The sequence below is a fragment of the Pelodiscus sinensis genome, chromosome 6 (genome assembly GCF_052426305.1).
Source record: "Pelodiscus sinensis isolate ZL-2025 chromosome 6, ASM5242630v1, whole genome shotgun sequence".
NCBI classification, from domain to species: domain Eukaryota; kingdom Metazoa; phylum Chordata; order Testudines; family Trionychidae; genus Pelodiscus; species Pelodiscus sinensis.
This window is the reverse complement of record NC_143057.1, coordinates 81533659-81554402: the sequence shown is the minus strand read 5'-3', so window position 1 is coordinate 81554402 and position 20744 is coordinate 81533659. Positions and strand designations below refer to the sequence as shown.

Below are 20744 nucleotides of genomic sequence, written 5' to 3'. Positions count from 1 at the left end.
CTTGAAAACCAGTCCTGGCTTGGAGTGCCCGGAGTGCCCACACTGGGCACATCACAGCACTCGGCCATCAGCCTGGCTGCACTTGCCACAGGGTGCCATCTGGGAAGAGAGGGTAATTGGGGGGCTGCAGGAGAGCTTCCACCCCCAGAAGCCCGCAGAGCCAGCCCAGTCCTCCCCATCGGGGGCTCGTGCCCCATTCCTCCCTCACTTCCTTCCACTTACCTTTCCCCCGATGTACAAAATAAAGATAACGTTTCTTCCAACATTGACTCTGTCTTTATTGAACAAAACTGGGGGAGACTGGGAAAAGGAGGTGGGAGAGGGGAAGAGAAAGGCTGGGAGAGGGGAGGGCAACTAACATGATCGGGGTTGGGAACAGGTCCCAGATGAAGAGAGGCTACAGAGACTGGGACTGTTCAGCTTAGAAAAGAGGAGATGGAGGGGGGATAGGATAGAGGTCTCTAAAAGCAGGGGTTGGGTGGAGAGGGTGCATTCAGAAAAGTTCTTCCTGAGTTCCCATAAAGAAGGACTAGAGGACACCAAAGGAAAGGAATGGGTAGCAGGCTTCAAACTAGTAAGAGAAAGTTGTCCTTCACAAAGCAAAGAGTCAACCTGTGGAACTCCTTGCTGCAGGAGGCTGTGAAGGCTACAACTAGAACAGAGTTTAAAGGGAAGTGAGATCAAGTCATGGAGGTTGGCTCCATGGAGTAGTCTTAGCCAGGGGGTAGGAGTGGTGTCCCTTCCCAAAGTTTGTGGAAGGCTGGAGAGGGATGGCACGAGACAAATGGCTTGGTCACTGTCTTCGGTCCATCCCCTCCAGGGTCCCTAGGGTTGGCCGCTGTCGGCAGACAGGCTACTGGGCTAGATGGACCTTTGGTCTGACCCAGTACGGCCATTGTAAGCTCAGGGCTCAGGGTCGGCGGTCTCAGTGGATCCCCTTGATTTTCAGCACACCTGCTCCTGGGTGGCCAGGCTGGAAGCTCTCCTGCCCTAGCCGGCCACTTTCCTGTGCCTAGTGCGGAGGTCGTGGACGAGGTCCACGATGTCTGCACTAGCCCAGGAAGGTGCCCGCCTCTTGCGGTCCCAGGCAAGCTCCCGGGAGCCGCCAGCCTGGTCCCGGGAAGAGGGGGTGGGCTGGGAGACATCGGGTGGGTGGCTCTGTGCCGTGCCAGGTGCAGGGTCTGCTGGCTGGGTGCTGGCAGGCTTGCACCTGGCACGGGCACCGTAGCCAGCCCGTGCCCCTTTAAGGGGTCCGGGGCCGGGAGGGGGGCATAGAGTTTCCCTGGTGTTGGCCAGAGTGGCCACCAGGGAAAGCTGGGGAGGGCTAGCCTCCCACTAGTTCGAATTAAGGGGCTACACACCCCTTAATTCGAACTAGTAAGTTCGAACTAGGCTTAATCCTCGTAAAATGAGGTTTTCCTATTTCGAACTAAGCGCTCCGCTAGTTCGATTTAAATTCGAACTAGCGGAGCGCTAGTGTAGCGCCTATGAATGTTAGTTCGAACTAACGTCTGTTAGTTCGAACTAACATTGTAGTGTAAACATACCCAAAGGTACTAACAAGTGTACTTAAGGATTCAAGTTATACTACATGCTTACATTTCTTTCTAAATTGAGACTGTATTAAGCACTTATGTACTATATATTTACAATACCACAAGACTATTAAAATGTGTTTAATAAAAGTAATTACCGTTGTTCAAAATTTAGGAAGTTTTAAGATGTGAATTTCTTTTCATAAAATCAAACTGTTTTTAATACAAGAAAGTGAGTATATGACAATATAGTAACTTTGTTTTCACCCTTTGTTAAAGGAAGTATTAATGTAAATACTTAAAAAGTATGAAGCTGACTAAGTGAAAGCTCATCTTGCACCAGATTTTGCAAATTTACTGAAAGTCATAGAAGAAACTACTATGTAGAGGGCTATAAAAAGCACTATGGCAGATTCTGCCCAGCAGGTATATAATTATATCAAGTTGAATATTGGTTGTTTTTTTTTAATTAGCCAGCTGCAAAGTTCTTTAAAGTAACATGAGCAGCTTTCCCCCCCTTCTTCTAGTAAATGTTTATTATGGAAATGAAAACATTCACAAAACATTACTATTAATGTATCAATTTCACAATATAATCTGTTACATATATATAGAAGACTCATATGTCTAATTACAATAGCATACTATAGAAACACAGTTGTGATTTCCAAACCTTCATTTATTACAAAATATATGGATTATTTACCTCTATGAGGACCCTTTAACGCAGACCCAAATATTTCTACCAATTTCATTGATATCTTGAAAATAATTCTCAAATTCTTTATTTGTACTAGTATTTGAAAAAATGTTCAATATTTCAATTTCCTTATATGTGAGTGTATTCTATCAGAATATCAAATAATTTAAACCAAATGGCTGAACATCTATTTTTTGTATGCATTTGCACAGGTTGAACCTCTCTAGTCCAGCACATTCGGGACCTGACTGGTGCCAAACTAGAGAATTTGCCAGACCATGGAAGGTCAATATTGTCTAGCTGCATTACCAACACTTACACTGCTTGCTGGGCTCTTAGAAGACATTTAGGGGTAAATTAGAACTAAATGACAGCCCAGAACACTGAGAGTCAGGACCAGTGGCCAGGAACTCTGAGAGCCAGGAAACTTGGCCACATCCATGGTAAGTGGACATCCGGCTAACTAAAATCATGCCAGACCACAGGGCTATGTCTAGACTGGCCACAAATTCCGGAAAAGGGATGCAAATTAGGTAAGTCAGCATAGGGAAATCCGCGGGGGATTTAAATATCCCCCGCGGATTTAAATAAACATGGCCGCCGCTTTTTTTCCGGCTTGGGGAAAAGCCGGAAAAAAAGCATCTAGACTGGCGCGATCCTCCGGAATAAAGCCCTTTTCCGGAGGATCTCTTATTCCTACTTGAAAGTCATAGAAGAAGCTGGAAAAAAAGCGGCGGACATGTTTATTTAAATCCGCGGGGGATTTAAATATCCCCCGCGGATTTAAATAAACATGTCCGCCGCTTTTTTTCCAGCTTCTTCTATGACTTTCAAGTAGGAATAAGAGATCCTCCGGAAAAGGGCTTTATTCCGGAGGATCGCGCCAGTCTAGATGCTTTTTTTCCGGCTTTTCCCCAAGCCGGAAAAAAAGCGGCGGCCATGTTTATTTAAATCCGCGGGGGATATTTAAATCCCCCGCGGATTTCCCTATGCTGACTTACCTAATTTGCATCCCTTTTCCGGAATTTGTGGCCAGTCTAGACGTAGCCCAGATGTTTCCAGACCAAAGAGTGTCGGACAAGAGAGGTTCAGCCTCTATTACACATATAGCTTAATAATTAAGTAACAGCATATGTATAAAGGAAGTCTGTGAGCTAAAAAGTGAATGGAAGTTCTTCTTTCCCTTCAGTTATATACTGAAATATACTTAGTACCTTATAAAACAATATGGTTCATACTGGCCATTAAAATAAGTATTATCCCCTGACATTTGCTGTTTTGTTCCTATTTTGTCTGAAAAAAAATCCAGTCTTACAAAGCCTTATCATACCAATATTTGGCTTGAAGTTCTATTGCTGAGATTTATACCCCTTAAAAGTGAGTTTATAATCAAAACTCTGATATGGGCACTTGGAGATGTCATTGTACAGCCGGTCCCTGAGTTACGAACGCATCGACTTACGACCATTTGTATTTACGACCAACCCCTACACAGCCGGAACCTGAGTTATGAATTAAATCTGCACTTACAAACAGCGCAGCCGTACCTAAGTGAATGTAATCCTACTTACGAACAGATCGAGTTGCGACCTGTTCATAAGTTGGGAACTGGCTGTAATTATTTTTTTTAAAAGATGAAAGAAACAAATATATATCACATTTGAAATACTGAAGTTAAGGCTGTGTCAGGAATTATTTTTCAACGCTACATTTTTTAAATGTCCTTTTGGGTTGAGATGTCTGTAATTTAGGTTAGTTTTGCTGTCATAAAATGTAATTAGTTAATAAGCCTTTTTTGTTTTAATAGATTATATAATACATATTATTTTTAACAAACATAAAACAGGAAAAAAAATCTCAAAAATGATAACAGGAAGACATTTAGCACCTTGCTGAGACACTTTCCTTTTGAGTTTTATTCCATAATTGCCTACAGAGGAGACATTACATTTTAAAATGGCTGTTGGCTTTGCAGAATAACTGCTTCATATTTTACTGCTTCCAGCGAGTCAAACCTATTGAACTCAAAGGAGGACAATTTTAATAGGAAAAAAGTTTATGCCAGTGTAAAAAGAAATGCAAATTAAATTATCTACCCTACATAAGGCAATAGGAAAACTGCCATTTTTTATGGAAATACAAGTATAGAAGATAAGATACACAGATGTTGCTTAGCATCATGCATTGCATAAATTGTAAGGTATAATTTAAAGGACAAATTGCTAAACATCTGGGTCCATTTACTACTACTGGATGTGGATTATCCTTAGATGCACTCTGCAACTAAAAGTTGATGTTAACATTTACAATACATCTGTGCCATGGTATCACAATACAAAGATTTATATGCTAAAGAAATTCATGTACAAGTGACATCAATAATTTTCAAATTGGGCCTTCATGTCTTGAAAAAAAAGAAACAAAAATAAGCAAACAAAAAACAGAATTAAGCCTCTGTTCTCCTTTTGATATATGTATGTAACTCCATTTGACAGTAAGAGAAAAATTTCTTACTTATAAATCATATTCTCTGAAGGTAAAAGATATAACAGAACTCCTTTCCAAGGTCCAGAATCCAGCATAAGACAGAGAATATAATATTCTAAAGCACAGCTTTCTAATACAAGCACTCTTGGTTTACTTGTGCCTTTAAGACACAGTCTGTGGCAAGGTTCCAATAAAGCCATGCCACCCAGAACAATGATAGTTATTTTTCTCCCAATTTCATTTGGACTAAAGGGAGATTAATCAGCAGCAGCCTTTAAGAAGAACAGCACATGCTTGGCTGAAGCACTGGGAGAAGGAGCTATGACTGACTACTTTTTCATGCTTTCTTTACATTATGTAAAAGCTGCTGAGTAACTCAAGTACAGAAGCTATAATCAGAGCCATAACAAGGGTGGGGCAAGTGGGGCACTCGCCCCAGGCACAGTACATTTAGGGGTGCAAAATTAAAAATTAGAAAGTTAAAATATTATTTCATTTATATCTTTACTATCATCTATTTGCAATCTCAATATATGTGCAATTAACAACATGTGCAATGAATAAAATTAATACAAAAATTAATAATGTTATCATTTTTGGGTGGTGGGGGGAGAGGGGAGAGAGAAAAGGGGGATGTAGTTCAGTAGCTTGCCCCAGGCACAGAAAACCTTAGTATTGGCTCAGGCTACAATTCTGGGTAACTCTTATGTAGAACATGAAAACTAGAAAGACAGACATTTCCAGCCTCCCTTTTCACTGTGTGGCTGCATTAGCCATGTGGAACTGCCTCTACATATAAGAAAGTGGGTTTACCTACTGCTGAGGTACAGAAGTTGTACTGCAATCATGACTGTTTCATTTTCTGGTAACAGGCAGGTGAAGAGCAACCTGTTTGTCTGGTTTTTCTATATGAGGTACAAGTGTACATCTATATGAGGTACAAGTGTATATCTCGTGTACAAGTCTCCTCAAAATCCTTTTTTTATTTCTATTTCTAATTTTTTGCTATTAAATAGCAACACATTTAGTAATGAATGGTTTCGTTTCCCCCCTTTGTTGAAATCTCTCTAGAATGTGTGTTGTATTTACACTTGATTCCAAATATCTAGTTATTTTATCTATTGACTTCCAATAATTTCCCTGAGGTCAACATAAGATGTCTCTAATAAAGTAGCAAAACCTTAAATTTTATTTTGTTTGCTTCAGAAATTCAAGATCTGGCTGAAGAGTAGAATAATATATCAAAGATGTGGTAGATTTTCTATTACTTGAAATCTTTAAATCAAAATCAGATGTCTCTTTACAAGTTGGTTCTAACTCAATGTTTCATAACCTCTTTAATTTGACAATACCTTGAATCCTTGCAAACTTGATTACTTTTCATGACCTTCGTAGAGGTCATGACCCACTTGTTAAGAAATTTTCTTCTAACTCCTCCAGTAGTATGGTGCTTGAAGCAAGGACACTGGAATCTTAGTAGAAGAGGGAGGCACTGGTGCTGGAACTGGGAACATCAAGGGTCCATTTCCCCCACTTTTAACATGGGTGTTGTTTGGAGGGCAGGCAGCGTCATTTCCCCCCACAAACTGCAAGCGTAGGGCTGACATGGAACAATGTCAGGAAGGGCTATGCTTTGCAGTGGGAGAACTGATCATGGAGAGTTGTCCTGAAGGTCATAGCTTTGGTGCAACTTCAACTTCTTCTATACCAAAACAGTGTTTTGACATCTGAAGTTGCTCTGGAGCCTTGAAAATTAGGAGTTATCTACATATATCAAGGGAAGAATATACTCCATGGACCCAATCCATAGCTAGTGTAAATCACTGTATATCAGTTTACTTCAACTGAGTATCTAGCCCCAGGACTACCTGGACACTACTAAGTATACTAAAATGTCTCAAGCTTGATTTTCCATTCCAAAAACTGGTTTTATATACAGTATACATGACATGCATCTGACGAAGTGGGTCTTTGCCCACGAAAGCTTATGCTCCTACACTTCAGTTAGTCTATAAGGTGCCACAGGACTCCTCGTCGCTTTTGCAGATTCAGACTAACACGGCTACCCCTCTGATACTATACAGTAGTGTAACTTTACTGATTACATTGGTATAAAACTGATGTAACAGATTAGAGAATCACATCTTTCATTTTTTAATGTGTACCCTTTGTAATGATGTATTTAAAGACAATGATCTGTTTCTGTCCATACTATGCACTTCCTTGCTTCTGCAGATGTGAATCACATCCTTACATGTCTTTAAAATATTCTTTCTGTTTGTGTATTGATAGCAACTTGTTTTACTTTTATATCAGTAAATAAATATTCAAACTTAATTAACAGCAAGGCTCTTTACAAATCTACAGATGAACACAGTGGGCAACAGTAACAAGATATTCTGCATACATGAATCCTGACTGTAGAACAAACCCAACATTCTGAGAGATGTGGAAGGAATAAACAAAGAATTCTGTAAAAGATGCTTTGCAAAAGAGCGAGACTGCTGTGATATTTTCTTGCTTTGTCATTACTATTAATATTAGTTAAGTAATCAAAATACATTTTCCCTTGTCCTATGTATGCCACAGTTATTTTTTCTTTTAAAATGAAAATATTATTTTTGTAAATATGATAGTAGTTTGTTATTTTGCTTACATGTTCATTCCAGGCATTCCAGGGCCACCTAAAGCATTCAGTGGTGGTCTCATTGCACCTCCATAGTTCTGCAATGATAACCAAGGGTCAGACTACCACAAAACAAAAAAACAAAACCAAAGAGGAGGGGGGAAAGAAAGGACAGTAGGTTAATGACTTCCCTACACACCTGTTGATTGGATAGGCCAGTGTGAGTCATTCTTTCAGGATTTTCCATTCTTGACTTTTTTTTTTAAGTATCCCTAATGAAAAAGATGTATGCTTAGCATACTACATATATTAATAGTTCTTAAAAGTGTAAGTGGACTAAGCATACTTAAAATGCTAATTGTTCCATGAAGATTTATGACACATGACAGCAAAGTCAAAGGTCAATAAAGGTCAGATTCAATAACTATTCAACTTCCATACTATGAAAACTCATCCAAAGACAGAAAAATAAATTGGGGAAAGAGGTTTCCACTATTTGAAATTCACACAGAATTGTTTTTCCTGAAAGTCTGAACTATTTAATGAATATTTTTAATTAAATGTAAACAGAACAACCTGTATTACCTCCCATATATATCATTCACTGTAGTGACTGTACTAGTCCTACTAAATTTCTCATGTGTATATAAACATTTTTTTCTACAAAGTACAATAGCATGTTCTGAGGAAGTGGTGCAGGCAACCACTTACTTAAGAGAACAAAATGTTCTCAAAGTCATTATTGTTATCTGTTTTGCAATGATGTAACTACAACACACTCTAGTTATATTATAACTGGATTACTTAACTTTAACTGGAATTCTCCAAAGCAGTCTATTACACAAATCCATGCTCTAGGGTATTTGAGCATCAAATTATGCAGACCAGGGAGCAGGGAGCAATCTGACAATAAGATTTATAATGTAGACCCGATCTCATGTGTCACAGTGAAAAGAGATATTTCAATTACAAAAAACAAAACAAAACAATCCCCCTTATTTCGAGTGAACTAGAAAGGACTTCTGGGAGTAGGTTCTCTTGTTGCAAACTAGAAACCAAACCTGCATGTGCTCCTTGTTTAGAATTTCCACTGAAGCCCATGGGAGTTCTACACATAGATGATTTGCATGAATAGGCCTTCAGCTGGTTTATGTAAGAAACAAATAATCTGATTCTGAAACAGTTGAAATATAACTTTGCATTCCCTTTAAATATTAATGCTTTTGGTGCCTCCCTTACCAAAACAGTACTAAAATGACATCCATTTCTGGAGGGACTCTGAAGCTATTTAATTCTGTTTTTCCATTTTCATTTCAGAGATCTGAGCCACTTGTCTTCTTTAGAATGTCTTCCTGTTTTTTTCCTTTATTTTGAGAAAGTGACCAAGTCTGTGGGTCTAAGGTCTTTATGGAATTCACTACAAGTTCTTGACTGGAAGCATTTTAGTCAGATGTCCTTACTGAACTTGAACTGAGATAAAATCAGATAAAATAATTTGACACTTAATAAATTTAAACATTTACAATTATGTACAAATGCTTGCCTATTGCTGAAGATGAAAGAAAATATTTAGAGGAGGCCTGGGATAGTCTCTGATAAGAAAGGAAATACAAGAGAAGGAGAAGTGGATGAACAGAGGAATCTGTAGAACAGTAGAGGATGAAGGATTCTGACTAACAATTAGAGGCAGAGTTCAAGTAAGTTGTTTCTGTAGTTACTTTTCCTTATTTTATTTTCCTTTTTCCTTTCACTGTATTTTGTTTTTTTCTTTTTGTCAGTCATTATCAAAAAGTAACTATTGTATATATGGCCAACTGTTAGATGAGGGAGAATTCACTTAAAATATAAAGAAGTTATATACTTTTATAGTCTCCCTGTCCTAAGCACAACAATATAGGTCTTAACACCAAACAAACTGGACAGCAAATCAAAACTAATATACAATCCAAACTTGCTATCTAGTTCAAATATGATCTATCATCATGACAATAAGGAATTTCGATAACTTATATTTTGTGTGCATGAAACTCACTTACAAAAGGACAGTAAAAAGTTCTACTGGCTAAGGGTATGTCTACACTACAGAGTTAGTTCGAACTAACGGACGTTAGTTCAAACTAACTTTCATAGGCGCTACACTAGCGCTCCGCTAGTTCGAACTTAATTCGAACTAGCGGAGTGCTTAGTTCGAACTAGGAAAACCTCATTTTATGAGGATTAAGCCTAGTTCGAACTAGCTAGTTCGAATTAAAGGGTGTATAGCCCCTTAATTCGAACTAGTGGGAGGCTAGCCCTCCCCAGCTTTCCCTGGTGGCCACTCTGGCCAACACTAGGGAAACTCTATTGCCCTCCTCCCGACCCCGGACACCTTAAAGGGGCACGGGCTGGCTACGGTGCCCGTGCCAGGTGCAAGCCTGCCACCACCCAGCCAGCAGACCCTGCATCTGGCACGGCTCGAGCCACCCACCCGATGCCCCCCAGCCCTCCCCCTCTTCCCGGGACCAGGCTGGCGGCTCCCGGGAGCTTGTCCGGGACCGCAAGAGGCGGGCACCCGCCTGGGCTAGAGCGGACATCGTGGACCTCGTCCATGATCTCCGCACTAGGCACAGGAAAGTGGCCATCTAGGGCAGGAGAGCTGCCAGCCTGGCCACCCAGGAGCAGGTGTGCATGAAAATCAAGGGGGTCCAGTGAGACCCCCGACCCTGAGCTTACAATGGCCGTCCTGGGTCAGACCAAAGGTCCATCTAGCCCAGTAGCCTGTCTGCCGACAGTGGCCAACCCTAGGGACCCTGGAAGGGATGGACCAAAGACAGTGACCAAGCCATTTGTCTCGTGCCATCCCTCTCCAGCCTTCCACAAGCCTTGGGCAGGGACACCACTCCTACCCCCTGGCTAATAGCACTCCATGGACGCAACCTCCATGACTTGATCTCACTTCCCTTTAAACTCTGTTCTAGTTGTAGCCTTCACAGCCTCCTGCAGCAAGGAGTTCCACAGGTTGACTCTTTGCTTTGTGAAGAACAACTTTCTGTTACTAGTTTGAAGCCTGCTACCCATTCCTTTCCTTTGGTGTCCTCTAGTCCTTCTTTATGGGAACTCATGAAGAACTTTTCTGAATGCACCCTCTCCACCCAACTCCTGCTTTTAGAGACCTCTATCCTGTCCCCCCTCCGTCTCCTCTTTTCTAAGCTGAAAAGTCCCAGTCTCTTTAGCCTCTCTTCATATGGGACCTGTTCCCAACCCCTGATCATTGTAGTTGCCCTCCCCTCTCCCAGCCTCTCTCATCCCCTCTCCCACCTCCTTTTCCCAGTCTCCCCCAGTTTTGTTCAATAAAGACAGATTCTATTTTTGGACACAATTGTCCTTTATTTTGTACATCAATAAGAAGGGGGGCTAGGGAAGGGTAAGTGGAAGGAGGTGAGGGAGGAATGGGGTACGAGCCCCCGATGGGGAGGACTGGGCTGGCTCTGCGGGCTTCTGGGGGTGGAAGCTCTCCTGCAGCCCCCCAATTACTCCCTCTCCCCAGATGGCAGCCTGTGGCAAGTGCAGCCGGTCTGATGGCCGAGTGCTGTGATGTGCCCAGTGTGGGCACTCCGGGCACTCCAAGCCAGGACTGGTTTGCAAGCAGGGCACCCCTGAGAACTGTCTGTCCGGGGTGGGGGTCGGGTCCCTTTAAGCACAGCCCTCAGCTAGCCTGACACAGCATCTCCACGCTCTAAGTCCTCCTCTGATGCCCTGCCGGCACTGCTTCCGGCCATCCTTAAGCCCGGTTCAGTGTCCACTTAATGTGGACATGCTAGTTCGAATTAGCAAAACGCTAATTCGAACTAGTTTTTAGTTCTAGACACGTTAGTTCGAATTAGCTTAGTTCGCATTAACTAATTCGAACTAAGTTAGTTCGAATTAGCGCTGTAGTGTAGACGTACCCATAGGTATTTTGATTAGGAGTATAATTTTTGGCAACATAGTTATACCAGTAAAAGCCCTAGATATATCGCAAATTAGATATATCGCAATTGCAAATGAAGCGGGGATTTAAATCCCCCCGCTTCATTATCATAAAAATGGCTGCCGCTTTTTTCCGGCTCGGAGCTTTGTCGGAAAAAAGCGCCAGTCTAGATGCGGACCTTTTGGAAAATAAAGCCTTTTCCGAAAGATCCCTTGTCCCTCATTTTAAAATTTAACATTTAAATCCCCGCTTCATTTGCAATTGCGATATGTCTAATTTGCATCCCTTTTACAGAAAAGGGATGCAGTCTAGATACAGCCCTAGTGTAAATTAGGTCTAAAGCACTTTACACTATCTGGCAATGCAAAATGACCTTAAAGTGGGAATGAAAGGTCCTGTAAGTAAGTTCATCATTAAAGTTATTAAACCTGCTTGCTCAGAAAATCCCCACACAAATGAGAAAGATGACAAATGAGCATAGATCTGTAGAAAAGACTACTTTGGAAAACTCAGGTTTGAGAAAAATTACATAGTCCTTTCCATTTTTAAAGAGAATAAAACTTTTAGAGAATCAGACTGGCCTGCTGTGTGTAGCTTGTAATGCTAGCTTAATGGTAACCTCAAATTCATGACCACAGAGCTTAAGCTTCCACTACCAAAAAAACAAACAAACAAAAAAAACCCCAAAAAAGTTGTAGAAATACCTAAGTGCTGCAGTAAAACCAACATATGTTTAAACACATTTTTGTTGGCTACATATGCAGAAGTGGCTGCTACCAAAAAGACAGTCAGGGGTTAAAAAGAAAGAGCTATCCAGTTATTAAAAAATAAACTTGAGATCTCATTGAACAGAGAAGCCACTAGGGAGACTAACTGAATGAGGGAATCATAGTGTAGAGGGATGAGCATAACAGAAATATTCTGCAAAATAAGATGTAAGGCCAAAATAGCTATTATAACCGAACAAAACAACAAAGTTGGACACCTGAGTTACAGACAAAAAGTGATAACAAGCAATGGACAATGCACTGAGCTAACCTTTATGGAGGTATTTCAGAGAGATTTAATTTCCACTTGAGTTCATTCTTGCATGTGGAAAATTTATAAACTCCTACTAAAAAGCTTTCACACCCTTGGAGAAGGAGTCTATATCTAAATAATTATAAGCAGGTCAGGAGTAGGAGGAAGGCTGAACCCAGATGTTCAAGTTTACTGTTTGTCTTGAAAAGCACATCTAGAAAGACAAGGCTAACAACTGGTATTTATAGGTGATATGCAGGCACCATCCACATACAGTGTAAGTAATGATGCATATTTCAAAAAGCTCAGAGTGGGGAATTTCTGATCAGGTTAGTGGCTGGAGAAAGATCTTTAGAAAAATTCATTAATTTTGTTTTCGCTACACATACCATGACATTTTAGCTGTATTGTGGGGCTAATTTTCACTTCAAAATAATATACATAGTAAGGAGTCCAATTGCTTGGGCTCCTATGGAATTTCTAACCTAGATGATAGTATACATTAATTATTGAATGAATTTAAGATTTCTGAACATTTTAGAGTTATATGGACAAATATGTAAGCCTTTTTTATTTGAATTACAGCTGTATAATTCAAAACAAATTAAATCAATCTTAATATTAAAATTTAATACTAAATAAAAAAATAAAAAAATTCTTTATCATTTGCATCTTTATTAAGTTTCGACATAGAGTAATATTTTATGATAGAGAAAAACATTCCTTAAAATGGGATTACAAGGAAAAGTGCTGACACATTTACACTTTAATTCTAGTACAGCTGTGACAAAAAGGACTCTAAAATACCAGATGTATGTGTACTCTAAATATAAGCTAAGCCTATACTGCCACGTTACTGTTCTGCAACTTTTGGGCTCAAGGGTGTGAGAAAACACTCCCCATTTCCTAAGCGCAGCAAATTACAGTGATGTAAAACACTAATGTAAACCAGGCCTCGGTTAGTAAACCAGCTATCTAGTCCCCGAGTGGATATTGGGGGTGTGTCTAGACTACAGGGTTTTTTCAAAAAAAGTGGTCTTTTTTCGAAAAAACTCCCCCTGCGTCTAGACTGCTGCTGTGTTCTTTCGAAAGTAAATCGAAAGAACGCGGCAGTTTTTTCGACTGCGGAAAACCTCATTTTATGAGGAATAATGTCTTTTTTCGAAAGTGCTCTTTCGAAAAAAGGTGCTATGTAATGCAAACTCTGCTTTTTCGAAAAAGAGCATCCAGACTGCCTGGGTGATCTCTTTCGAAAAAGCGTCTTGCTTTTTCTAAAGTACTGGTTGTAGTCTAGATGCCTAGCCTCTTTCGAAAGAGACTTGCAGTCTAGACGTAGCCTGGGAGAGAGCTTTTGCTGTGGCCACACTGCCATGTTAAAAGATCTGCTGTGCTTGCGCTTTATACTTTTAAGGGTAGACAAAGCCTTAGACACACATTTATTCAAAGTACCTGTGGTCCTATAGGAACCATTCCTCTTGGAGGAGTCATTCTCTGCATTGGCCCACCCATGTTTGGATGCCCTAAAAAAATTACACGACTTTAACAACTGTGGCACATAAAAACATCTAAATTACTGACAAATTATTTCTTCATTATTTGAAAAGAATTTACACAGACTTCAAATCAAAAGGTACTGGTTTCAAGTTTGGGTCCATACACACAATAAAGCTGATATTCTGATCATACATATCACATTTAGTAAACAGGCACTTTACCTTGTTGTCGTGTTGGGTCCATCCCACTGGGCAATAATGGCTGACTTCCCGGGACACCTCCAAGTGCCTAGAGATATACAAAACATATTCAGAGGAGATATGTTAGAAATAGAAATTTTAAACAAATAATTCCGATAATTTTGTTTTTAATTTTAAGACTGTTTTTTTGAGACATACATAAAGCAAAAGATATAGGGCGAGATATAGGGCAAGATATTACCATGGGATCTGCACAGACAGATCTCTGTGCCCATGTAGAGTTCCATTGACTTAAGCAGCTAAATGTGAATATTTTTCAGTATTTATTTGTACCTAATTGTTTTTTTGTTTGTCCTTAGTTTTCTTGTATTGTGTTTCCCATCTGACTATGGAGCATGGGGCAATGTCTTTTCTTGGTTCCGGGGACAATTTGTTTAAATTTTGACATCCTCTCTAGTGTTTTCACAGCATGCCCCATCCCTGGGCTAAGTCCCTCAGGAGACTATTTGCAAGAACAGAACTGTTAACGATCTACTAACTAACAATAATTTACACAACACTATCATTTGGGGCTTGAATAAAGATATTAACTAGTTAACCCACTACAAAGGCAATTTCCCCTGCTTTTGATATTTGCATTTACTAATCAAAAGCTATGAATGGAACACATCCAGCCTGACTCAATTACCATCATTTACACTGATCCTACAGTTGTCAGGTAACTGCTTTTTGCTGTTATATACAGTTTGGATGCTGTAATTTCCACTCCAACTCCTCTGATGAAGTGGGTTTTACCCACAAAATCTCATGACATAATATATTTGTTAGTTTCTAAGGTGCTACAGGATTGTTCATTGTATTCACACCAAAGTTCAAAGAACCACTGAATAGAAATGGCTTGCTGGAGCAAGGGGAGCATTTCAACACAGACACTGGAGTAAGAAGGAAATGAGGGAGGGATGGAGCTGGCAGCATCCCTTATACCAGCACATATGCATGCTACTCCAAAGGATGCCAGAGCCGATCCCCTATAGATAGCACTGAGGAAAAATCTTTCACCATAGGTGCATGTGGTGAGCACATTCATCTTACATGGAATGGACATGAGCAAGCACTTGGAGAATGTGCTGTTATGTTCCACTTGGCCCAAATGTAGCATATTGTTTCCCCTCTCCCTTCTTCCCCTTGCTTCCCCCTTTCAGCTCCCTCCTTCCAGGTTTCCTCCTCCCCTCTCCCAACCTCTCTTCTCCCCTCTCCCGCCTCCTTTCTCCAGTCTCACCAGAGTTTCATTCCCTCCCCTCCAGTTTTGTTAAATAAAGAGAGTTTGTGTCCGTGAAAATACGTGTATTTTATTTGACATAAAGAAGGGGAGTTAGGGAGGGGTAAGTGGAAGGACGTGAGGGAGGAATGAGGCACAAGCCCCCAGTGGGGCAGACCAGGGAGGCTCTTAGTGCTCCTCAGGGTGGAAGCTCCCCCGCAGGGCCTCCTGGAAACTGATAGCCCCCCGATGGACCTCCCGGATGGCAGCCTGCAGAAACTGCAGCCAGGGTCACAGCAACGTGTCCAAAGAGAAGCACCAGAGTGCCCAGGGGCAGCTCTGGCTCCCTGCTGCAGAGTGCTGTGGTGTCCCGAGTGAGGGCAACCAGAAAACGCAGAGACAAATACTTTGCTGTCCCTTATCAAGGTAGACAAGCAAGCAGGGAAACCTGAGAACTGGCTGTCCAGGGGATGGGGTCCCTTTAAGCATAGACCTCAGATAGCCTCAGGCAGCAGCCCCACACAGTAAGTCCTGACCAGGTGCCCTGCTGGAACTGGTTCTGGCCAGCCTTAAATGCGATTCAGAGTCCACTCAGTGTGGACGCGCTATTTTGAAATAGCAAAATGCTATTTTGAAATGCATTTTGTGTGTAGACATGTTATTTCAAAATAAACTATTTCAAAATAACACAGTGTAGACATACCCCAAGTTATTATATATCCTTGGAATTTGTTATAAGCTAGTTAGATTTAAAATCAATTTTTCTAGCCTTTTGCACTAATATCTACAGTATAGTCATCTTATAAAAAACTTGATCAAGAATAGATCTTTGAGTATGGAATTATGTTTTAAAACCTATAAAAGAGGACACAAAAATGAACCAATACCGGTTAATAAGAAAAAAACAAACAAACTTTTATTATTAAACCATAACAACTGTTGCAAGCATATTTGAGGTGGCTACATGGTAAGATCCACCAATTGATATACTCAGCGAAAATTCCCTGCGTCAGAAAGCTTCATTACAAAGGAGAGAAAAACACCCTTTTAAAGAAAGAAAAAACATTTTTAATAGCACAGACCACAATTCCAGAGTCCCAAACCAGAAAACAATAAAACCTGATGAACTAGCTAAACTTCTCCCTACTTACACCTTGAGTCCATCCTTGGAGATAGACAGGCCTCCCATCTCCCTGTTACTTGGAAGAAACTGATCTGACTCAGACAAAGGAGGGAAAAGATAAAATTCCTTTGTCCCAGTTTGAAATCCCTACCTGCATTACTATTGGCTGACCAGATACTTGGCTAGGGACAGGAGACATAATTAACCCCTTAGCCACCAGCCTGCTGGTCAGCCCCCATAGTTATGACAGTCCCCCACTGGGACAAAGTAATTCCACTCAGCTCTCTTGGCTATAGTCAGAATGGAGGAGGGGGTCTGCCAAAGCATATTGGTGATTTTGGCGACTGCCATAGGGGCAATGCTTGACTCAGGACCCCAAACAACGAATCCAAGGTCTCTTTCACTTCTTTGATGTAGAGGTCCAAGCCATTGGCCACCCTCCTGAGGAGGTCTTGGTGGGCTCTCAAGTCCTCCTGGTGTACTGACGGGGAAGAAGCCACAATCGCCTCATCTGGCAACAAAGAGCAGGCCAGGGCTGCTTGGGCTTACGCATGACGTGGGGGCTGGTCACTCGCTCCCACCACCTGTTGAGGGGAGGCTAGTGTCCCCATGTCCCATTGGGGGCCACAAGGCCCTGGCAGTATTGATGGGTCCTAGGATGCTCCAGCGACTGAGCGGGTAAGCTGGGGCTGTACTGGGAAGCACCAGGGAGTCCATGGACACCATTGCACCTGCCACTGAGACAGTGGCCACAGCATGCCCTGGGCTGGTTGTGACTGAACAAACTGCTACAGAGGCGGGATAGAGGCCACCTCCGAGGCCACAATGCAAGAATGGACACTTGTTGATGCCCAAGATGAGGAGTGGGAACAGTGGCTCTTTTGATGCCAGGACTCCAGTACTGTTGGACACCTCAGAGACCATGAGCATCCAGAGTGTCTGTGGAAGCTGTAATGGCCTGAAGAATCACTCCTTGAGTGCAGAGAGCAATTCCAGAGAGAAGGTCCACCATGCCAGGATGGAGACTGGGAGAAGCAGGAAATGACTCTGAAGCTGGAAAGACTCAGTGCTGGCGAGTATGTATGGCGCAGTGAATGGTGCCAATGCTGTGGAGCAGGGTCTTGATGACAGCATGGTGCTGGGGGAGTGTATGCCTGCATAGATCTGCACAATGGCTCCTGCGACATGGAAAATCATGCATCACACCCCAGTCTCTCACGTGCAGACCTATGGGGACTTTGGAGCGTGATCAGATCGTGCCAGGAGACTGGGAGCTGAACTGTGGTTTACCTTTGTGCTAGTGCCCCTTTGGCATCGAGGGCAGTACCAGCATGGCACTTATATCTTGCGTGGCCAGGAAAGCCTCTGGTGTGGAGGGGAGATGGAGCTCCAACACCAATGAGGGTGACCTGGACGCCAAGCTCAGTGCTGTCTGGGCTTTTCCAGTGCCGTCCACTGGCTGGTCACTTTTCTTTTCCTTATCTTTAAGAGGGGATTTGTCTCTGCCCGGCTTCCTTGCCGGGGCCATGGGTGATGAGCAGCACCATACCGTTGATGCCTGCGGTGCACTGCACACCGAGGCACTGGCATTCAGTGCCGAGTCCAATCTCTTGATCTTGTCAGGTCAGCGTGGACTCAATTAAGAGCACTCTAAGACGGATGCTCCGCTCTTTCATAGTTCAGGGATGGAAGGACCTGCAAATGTGACACTTCTCCAAGGCATGTCCTTCCCGCAGGCAAGGCAAGCACTCAGCATGCGGCTCATAGACAAGCATGGGCTGCAACATGCTGCACAGGCTTTGCAGCCAGGGGAGCAGGGCATGTCCTGTTCCCCAGGCAGAGTCTCTTCAATGGGTTGAAGATTAAACAGTTCACAGATACTTTGCAGTTTGTTAAAAAGTGTTACAATGCAAAGGGAGTGCTTGCTAGAGCCAAGACTGGAGCATGCTGTTCCAAGCACTGTCACTGGCAGTAAGAAGCAAAATGCAGAACAATGTAGCACTTTAAAGACTAACAAGATGGTTTATTAGATAATGAGCTTTCGTGGGCCAGACCCACTTCCTCAGAACAAATAGTGGAAGAAAATAGTCACAACCATATATACCAAAGGATACAATTAAAAAAAATAAACACATATGAAAAGGACAAATCATATTTCAGAACAGGAGGGGGATGCGGGGGGGGGGGGGGAGGAAGGAAGGTAAGTGTCAGTGAATTGATGATATTAGAGGTGGGGAGAGTGGGATGTCTGTGAGCTAATGGTATTAGAGGTGATAATTGGGGAAGCTATCTTGGTAATGGGTAAGATAGTTCGAGTGTTTGTTCATTCCTTCTCGGAGAGTGTCGAATTTTAACATGAATGACAGTTCAGAGGATTCCCTTTCAAGTGCAGATGTAAAAGGTCTTTGTAGCAGAATACAGGTGGTTAAGTCATTGAGAGAGTATCCTTTCTGGTTAAAATGGCAAGAAACTGTTTTTTCTTTGTGATCTTGTCTGATATCTGTTTTGTGGGCATTAATCCTTTGGCGAAGTGTCTGAGATGTTTGTCCAATGTACATAGCAGACGGACACTTTCGGCACATGATAGCATAAATTATATTTCTGGATGCGCAGGAATATGTGTTCTTGATCTTATAACTCACTTGGTTAGGTCCAATAATGGTATCAGCAGAATGAATATGTGGACAAAGCTGGCAACGGGGTTTGTTGCAAGGGAAGGTACCAGGGTTGGTATTAGTGTGGTATGTCCTGTGGTTGTTGGTAAGAATCATCTTGAGGTTAGGTGGTTGTCTATAGGAGACTATGGGTCTGTCTCCCAGAGCCTCTTGGGCTATGTCTAGACTGCAGGCTTCTTTCGAAAGAGGCTCTTTCGAAAGCATCTTTCGAAAGAGCCTCTTTCGAAAGATCGCGTCTAGACTGCAGGCGGATCTTTCGAAAGAGAAATCCGCTTTTTCGAAAGAGAGCACCCAGCGAGTCTGGATGCTCTCTTTCGAAGACGGCCTCTTTACATTGAAGAACACCTTCTTTCGAAAGAGGAACTTTCGAAGGAAGGCGTTCTTCCTCGTGAAACGAGGTTTACCGCCATCGAAAGAAAAGCCGCGTTCTTTCGAAATAATTTCGAAAGAACGTGGCTTGAGTCTGGACGCAGGGGAAGTTTTTTCGGGAAAAGGCTACTTTTCCCGAAAAAACCCCTGAGTCTGGACACGGCCTTGGAGTATGGTATCCTGTTCCAGTATAGGCTGTAATTTATTGATAATGTGTTGGACAGGTTTAAGTTGGGGGTTGTAGGTGATGACAAGTGGTGTTCTATTGTTGGTTTTCTTGGGTCTGTCTTGAAGTAGATGGTTTCTAGGTATTCGTCTGGATCTTTCAATTTGCTTTTTTATTTCTCCGGGTGGGTAGTTGAGGTTTATAAATGCTTGGTAGAGATCCTGAAGCTTCTGGTCTCTGTCAGCTTCTGGTGTGTTCTGGATGGGAGCTGGAAGCATGTAGGTAACTGTATGAGTCGGTGGGTTTTCTGTAGAGAATGGTGTCTAATTTTCCATTGTTGATTTGTACTGTGGTGTCCAGGAAGTGGATCTCTCGTGTAGAATGGTCCAGGCTGAGGTTGATGGTGGGGTGTAGGTTGTTGAAATCTCTGTGGAATATCTCCAGTGTTTCTTGGCCATGCGTCCAGATCATAAAGATGTCATCGATGTACCGTAGGTAGAGAAGGAGTGAAAGGGGACGGGAGTTGAGGAAACGTTGTTCTAGGTCAGCCAGTAAGAAAGAACTGAGGAAGGAGGGGTTGAAGGCGCCCTATATAGTGCGGCATGTGTACACCACTCCAAGGGGCACTGGGGACCCTGGCTCCTACAGGTACTGCTTAGGGAAAAACTTCTGGCATCGCTGAATGTGGCAGGTGCACACACCTATGTTGAATTGACACGAGCAAGCACTCAAAAAAGAAAATTAATTTATTCAAAACAAAATGTTTATCTGGAATAAGTAAATCTGGTGTTATTAAATGCATCTGATCAGGTAATACTGGTACTGCTTAATAAAGGGACTGATCAGTTTATCTTGTCTGCAAAGAAATATTATAAGATTGTGGTGATTTTTAAAATGTTATGTATGTGTGTGTGCACACACTCTAAGGTCGAAGTTTTAATTGCAGCGGAGTCAGGCAATTCAGAGATAATGTTCACACGGTTCCCTTTTGATTCTGCATTACAATAGTGTATTTCATTATATGATGCATGAAGTATAGAAAGTTTCATCCTATACCATTTTAGTCAATGGAAGCTTTATCATTTACATGAAGGGCTCGTCTACATTGGCCCCTTTTCCGAAAGGGGCATGTTAATTTCAGA

At 42.1% G+C, this 20744-nt stretch overlaps 1 protein-coding gene across 4 annotated transcripts in view; it reads right to left on the bottom strand.

The window, feature by feature from the left end:
* Positions 1 to 20744, bottom strand: part of SSBP2 (single stranded DNA binding protein 2) — a 312621-nt gene that overhangs the window by 43343 nt on the left and 248534 nt on the right. For all 4 annotated transcript variants that reach the window (XM_075932203.2, XM_006124333.5, XM_075932205.2 and 1 more), the window contains 3 exons: positions 14033 to 14099; positions 13767 to 13837; positions 7379 to 7446 (listed from right to left, as the gene is read on the bottom strand). In XM_075932203.2, coding sequence (XP_075788318.1) covers positions 7379 to 7446; positions 13767 to 13837; positions 14033 to 14099 — 206 coding nt within the window. The remainder of the gene's footprint in view (positions 1 to 7378; positions 7447 to 13766; positions 13838 to 14032; positions 14100 to 20744) is intronic.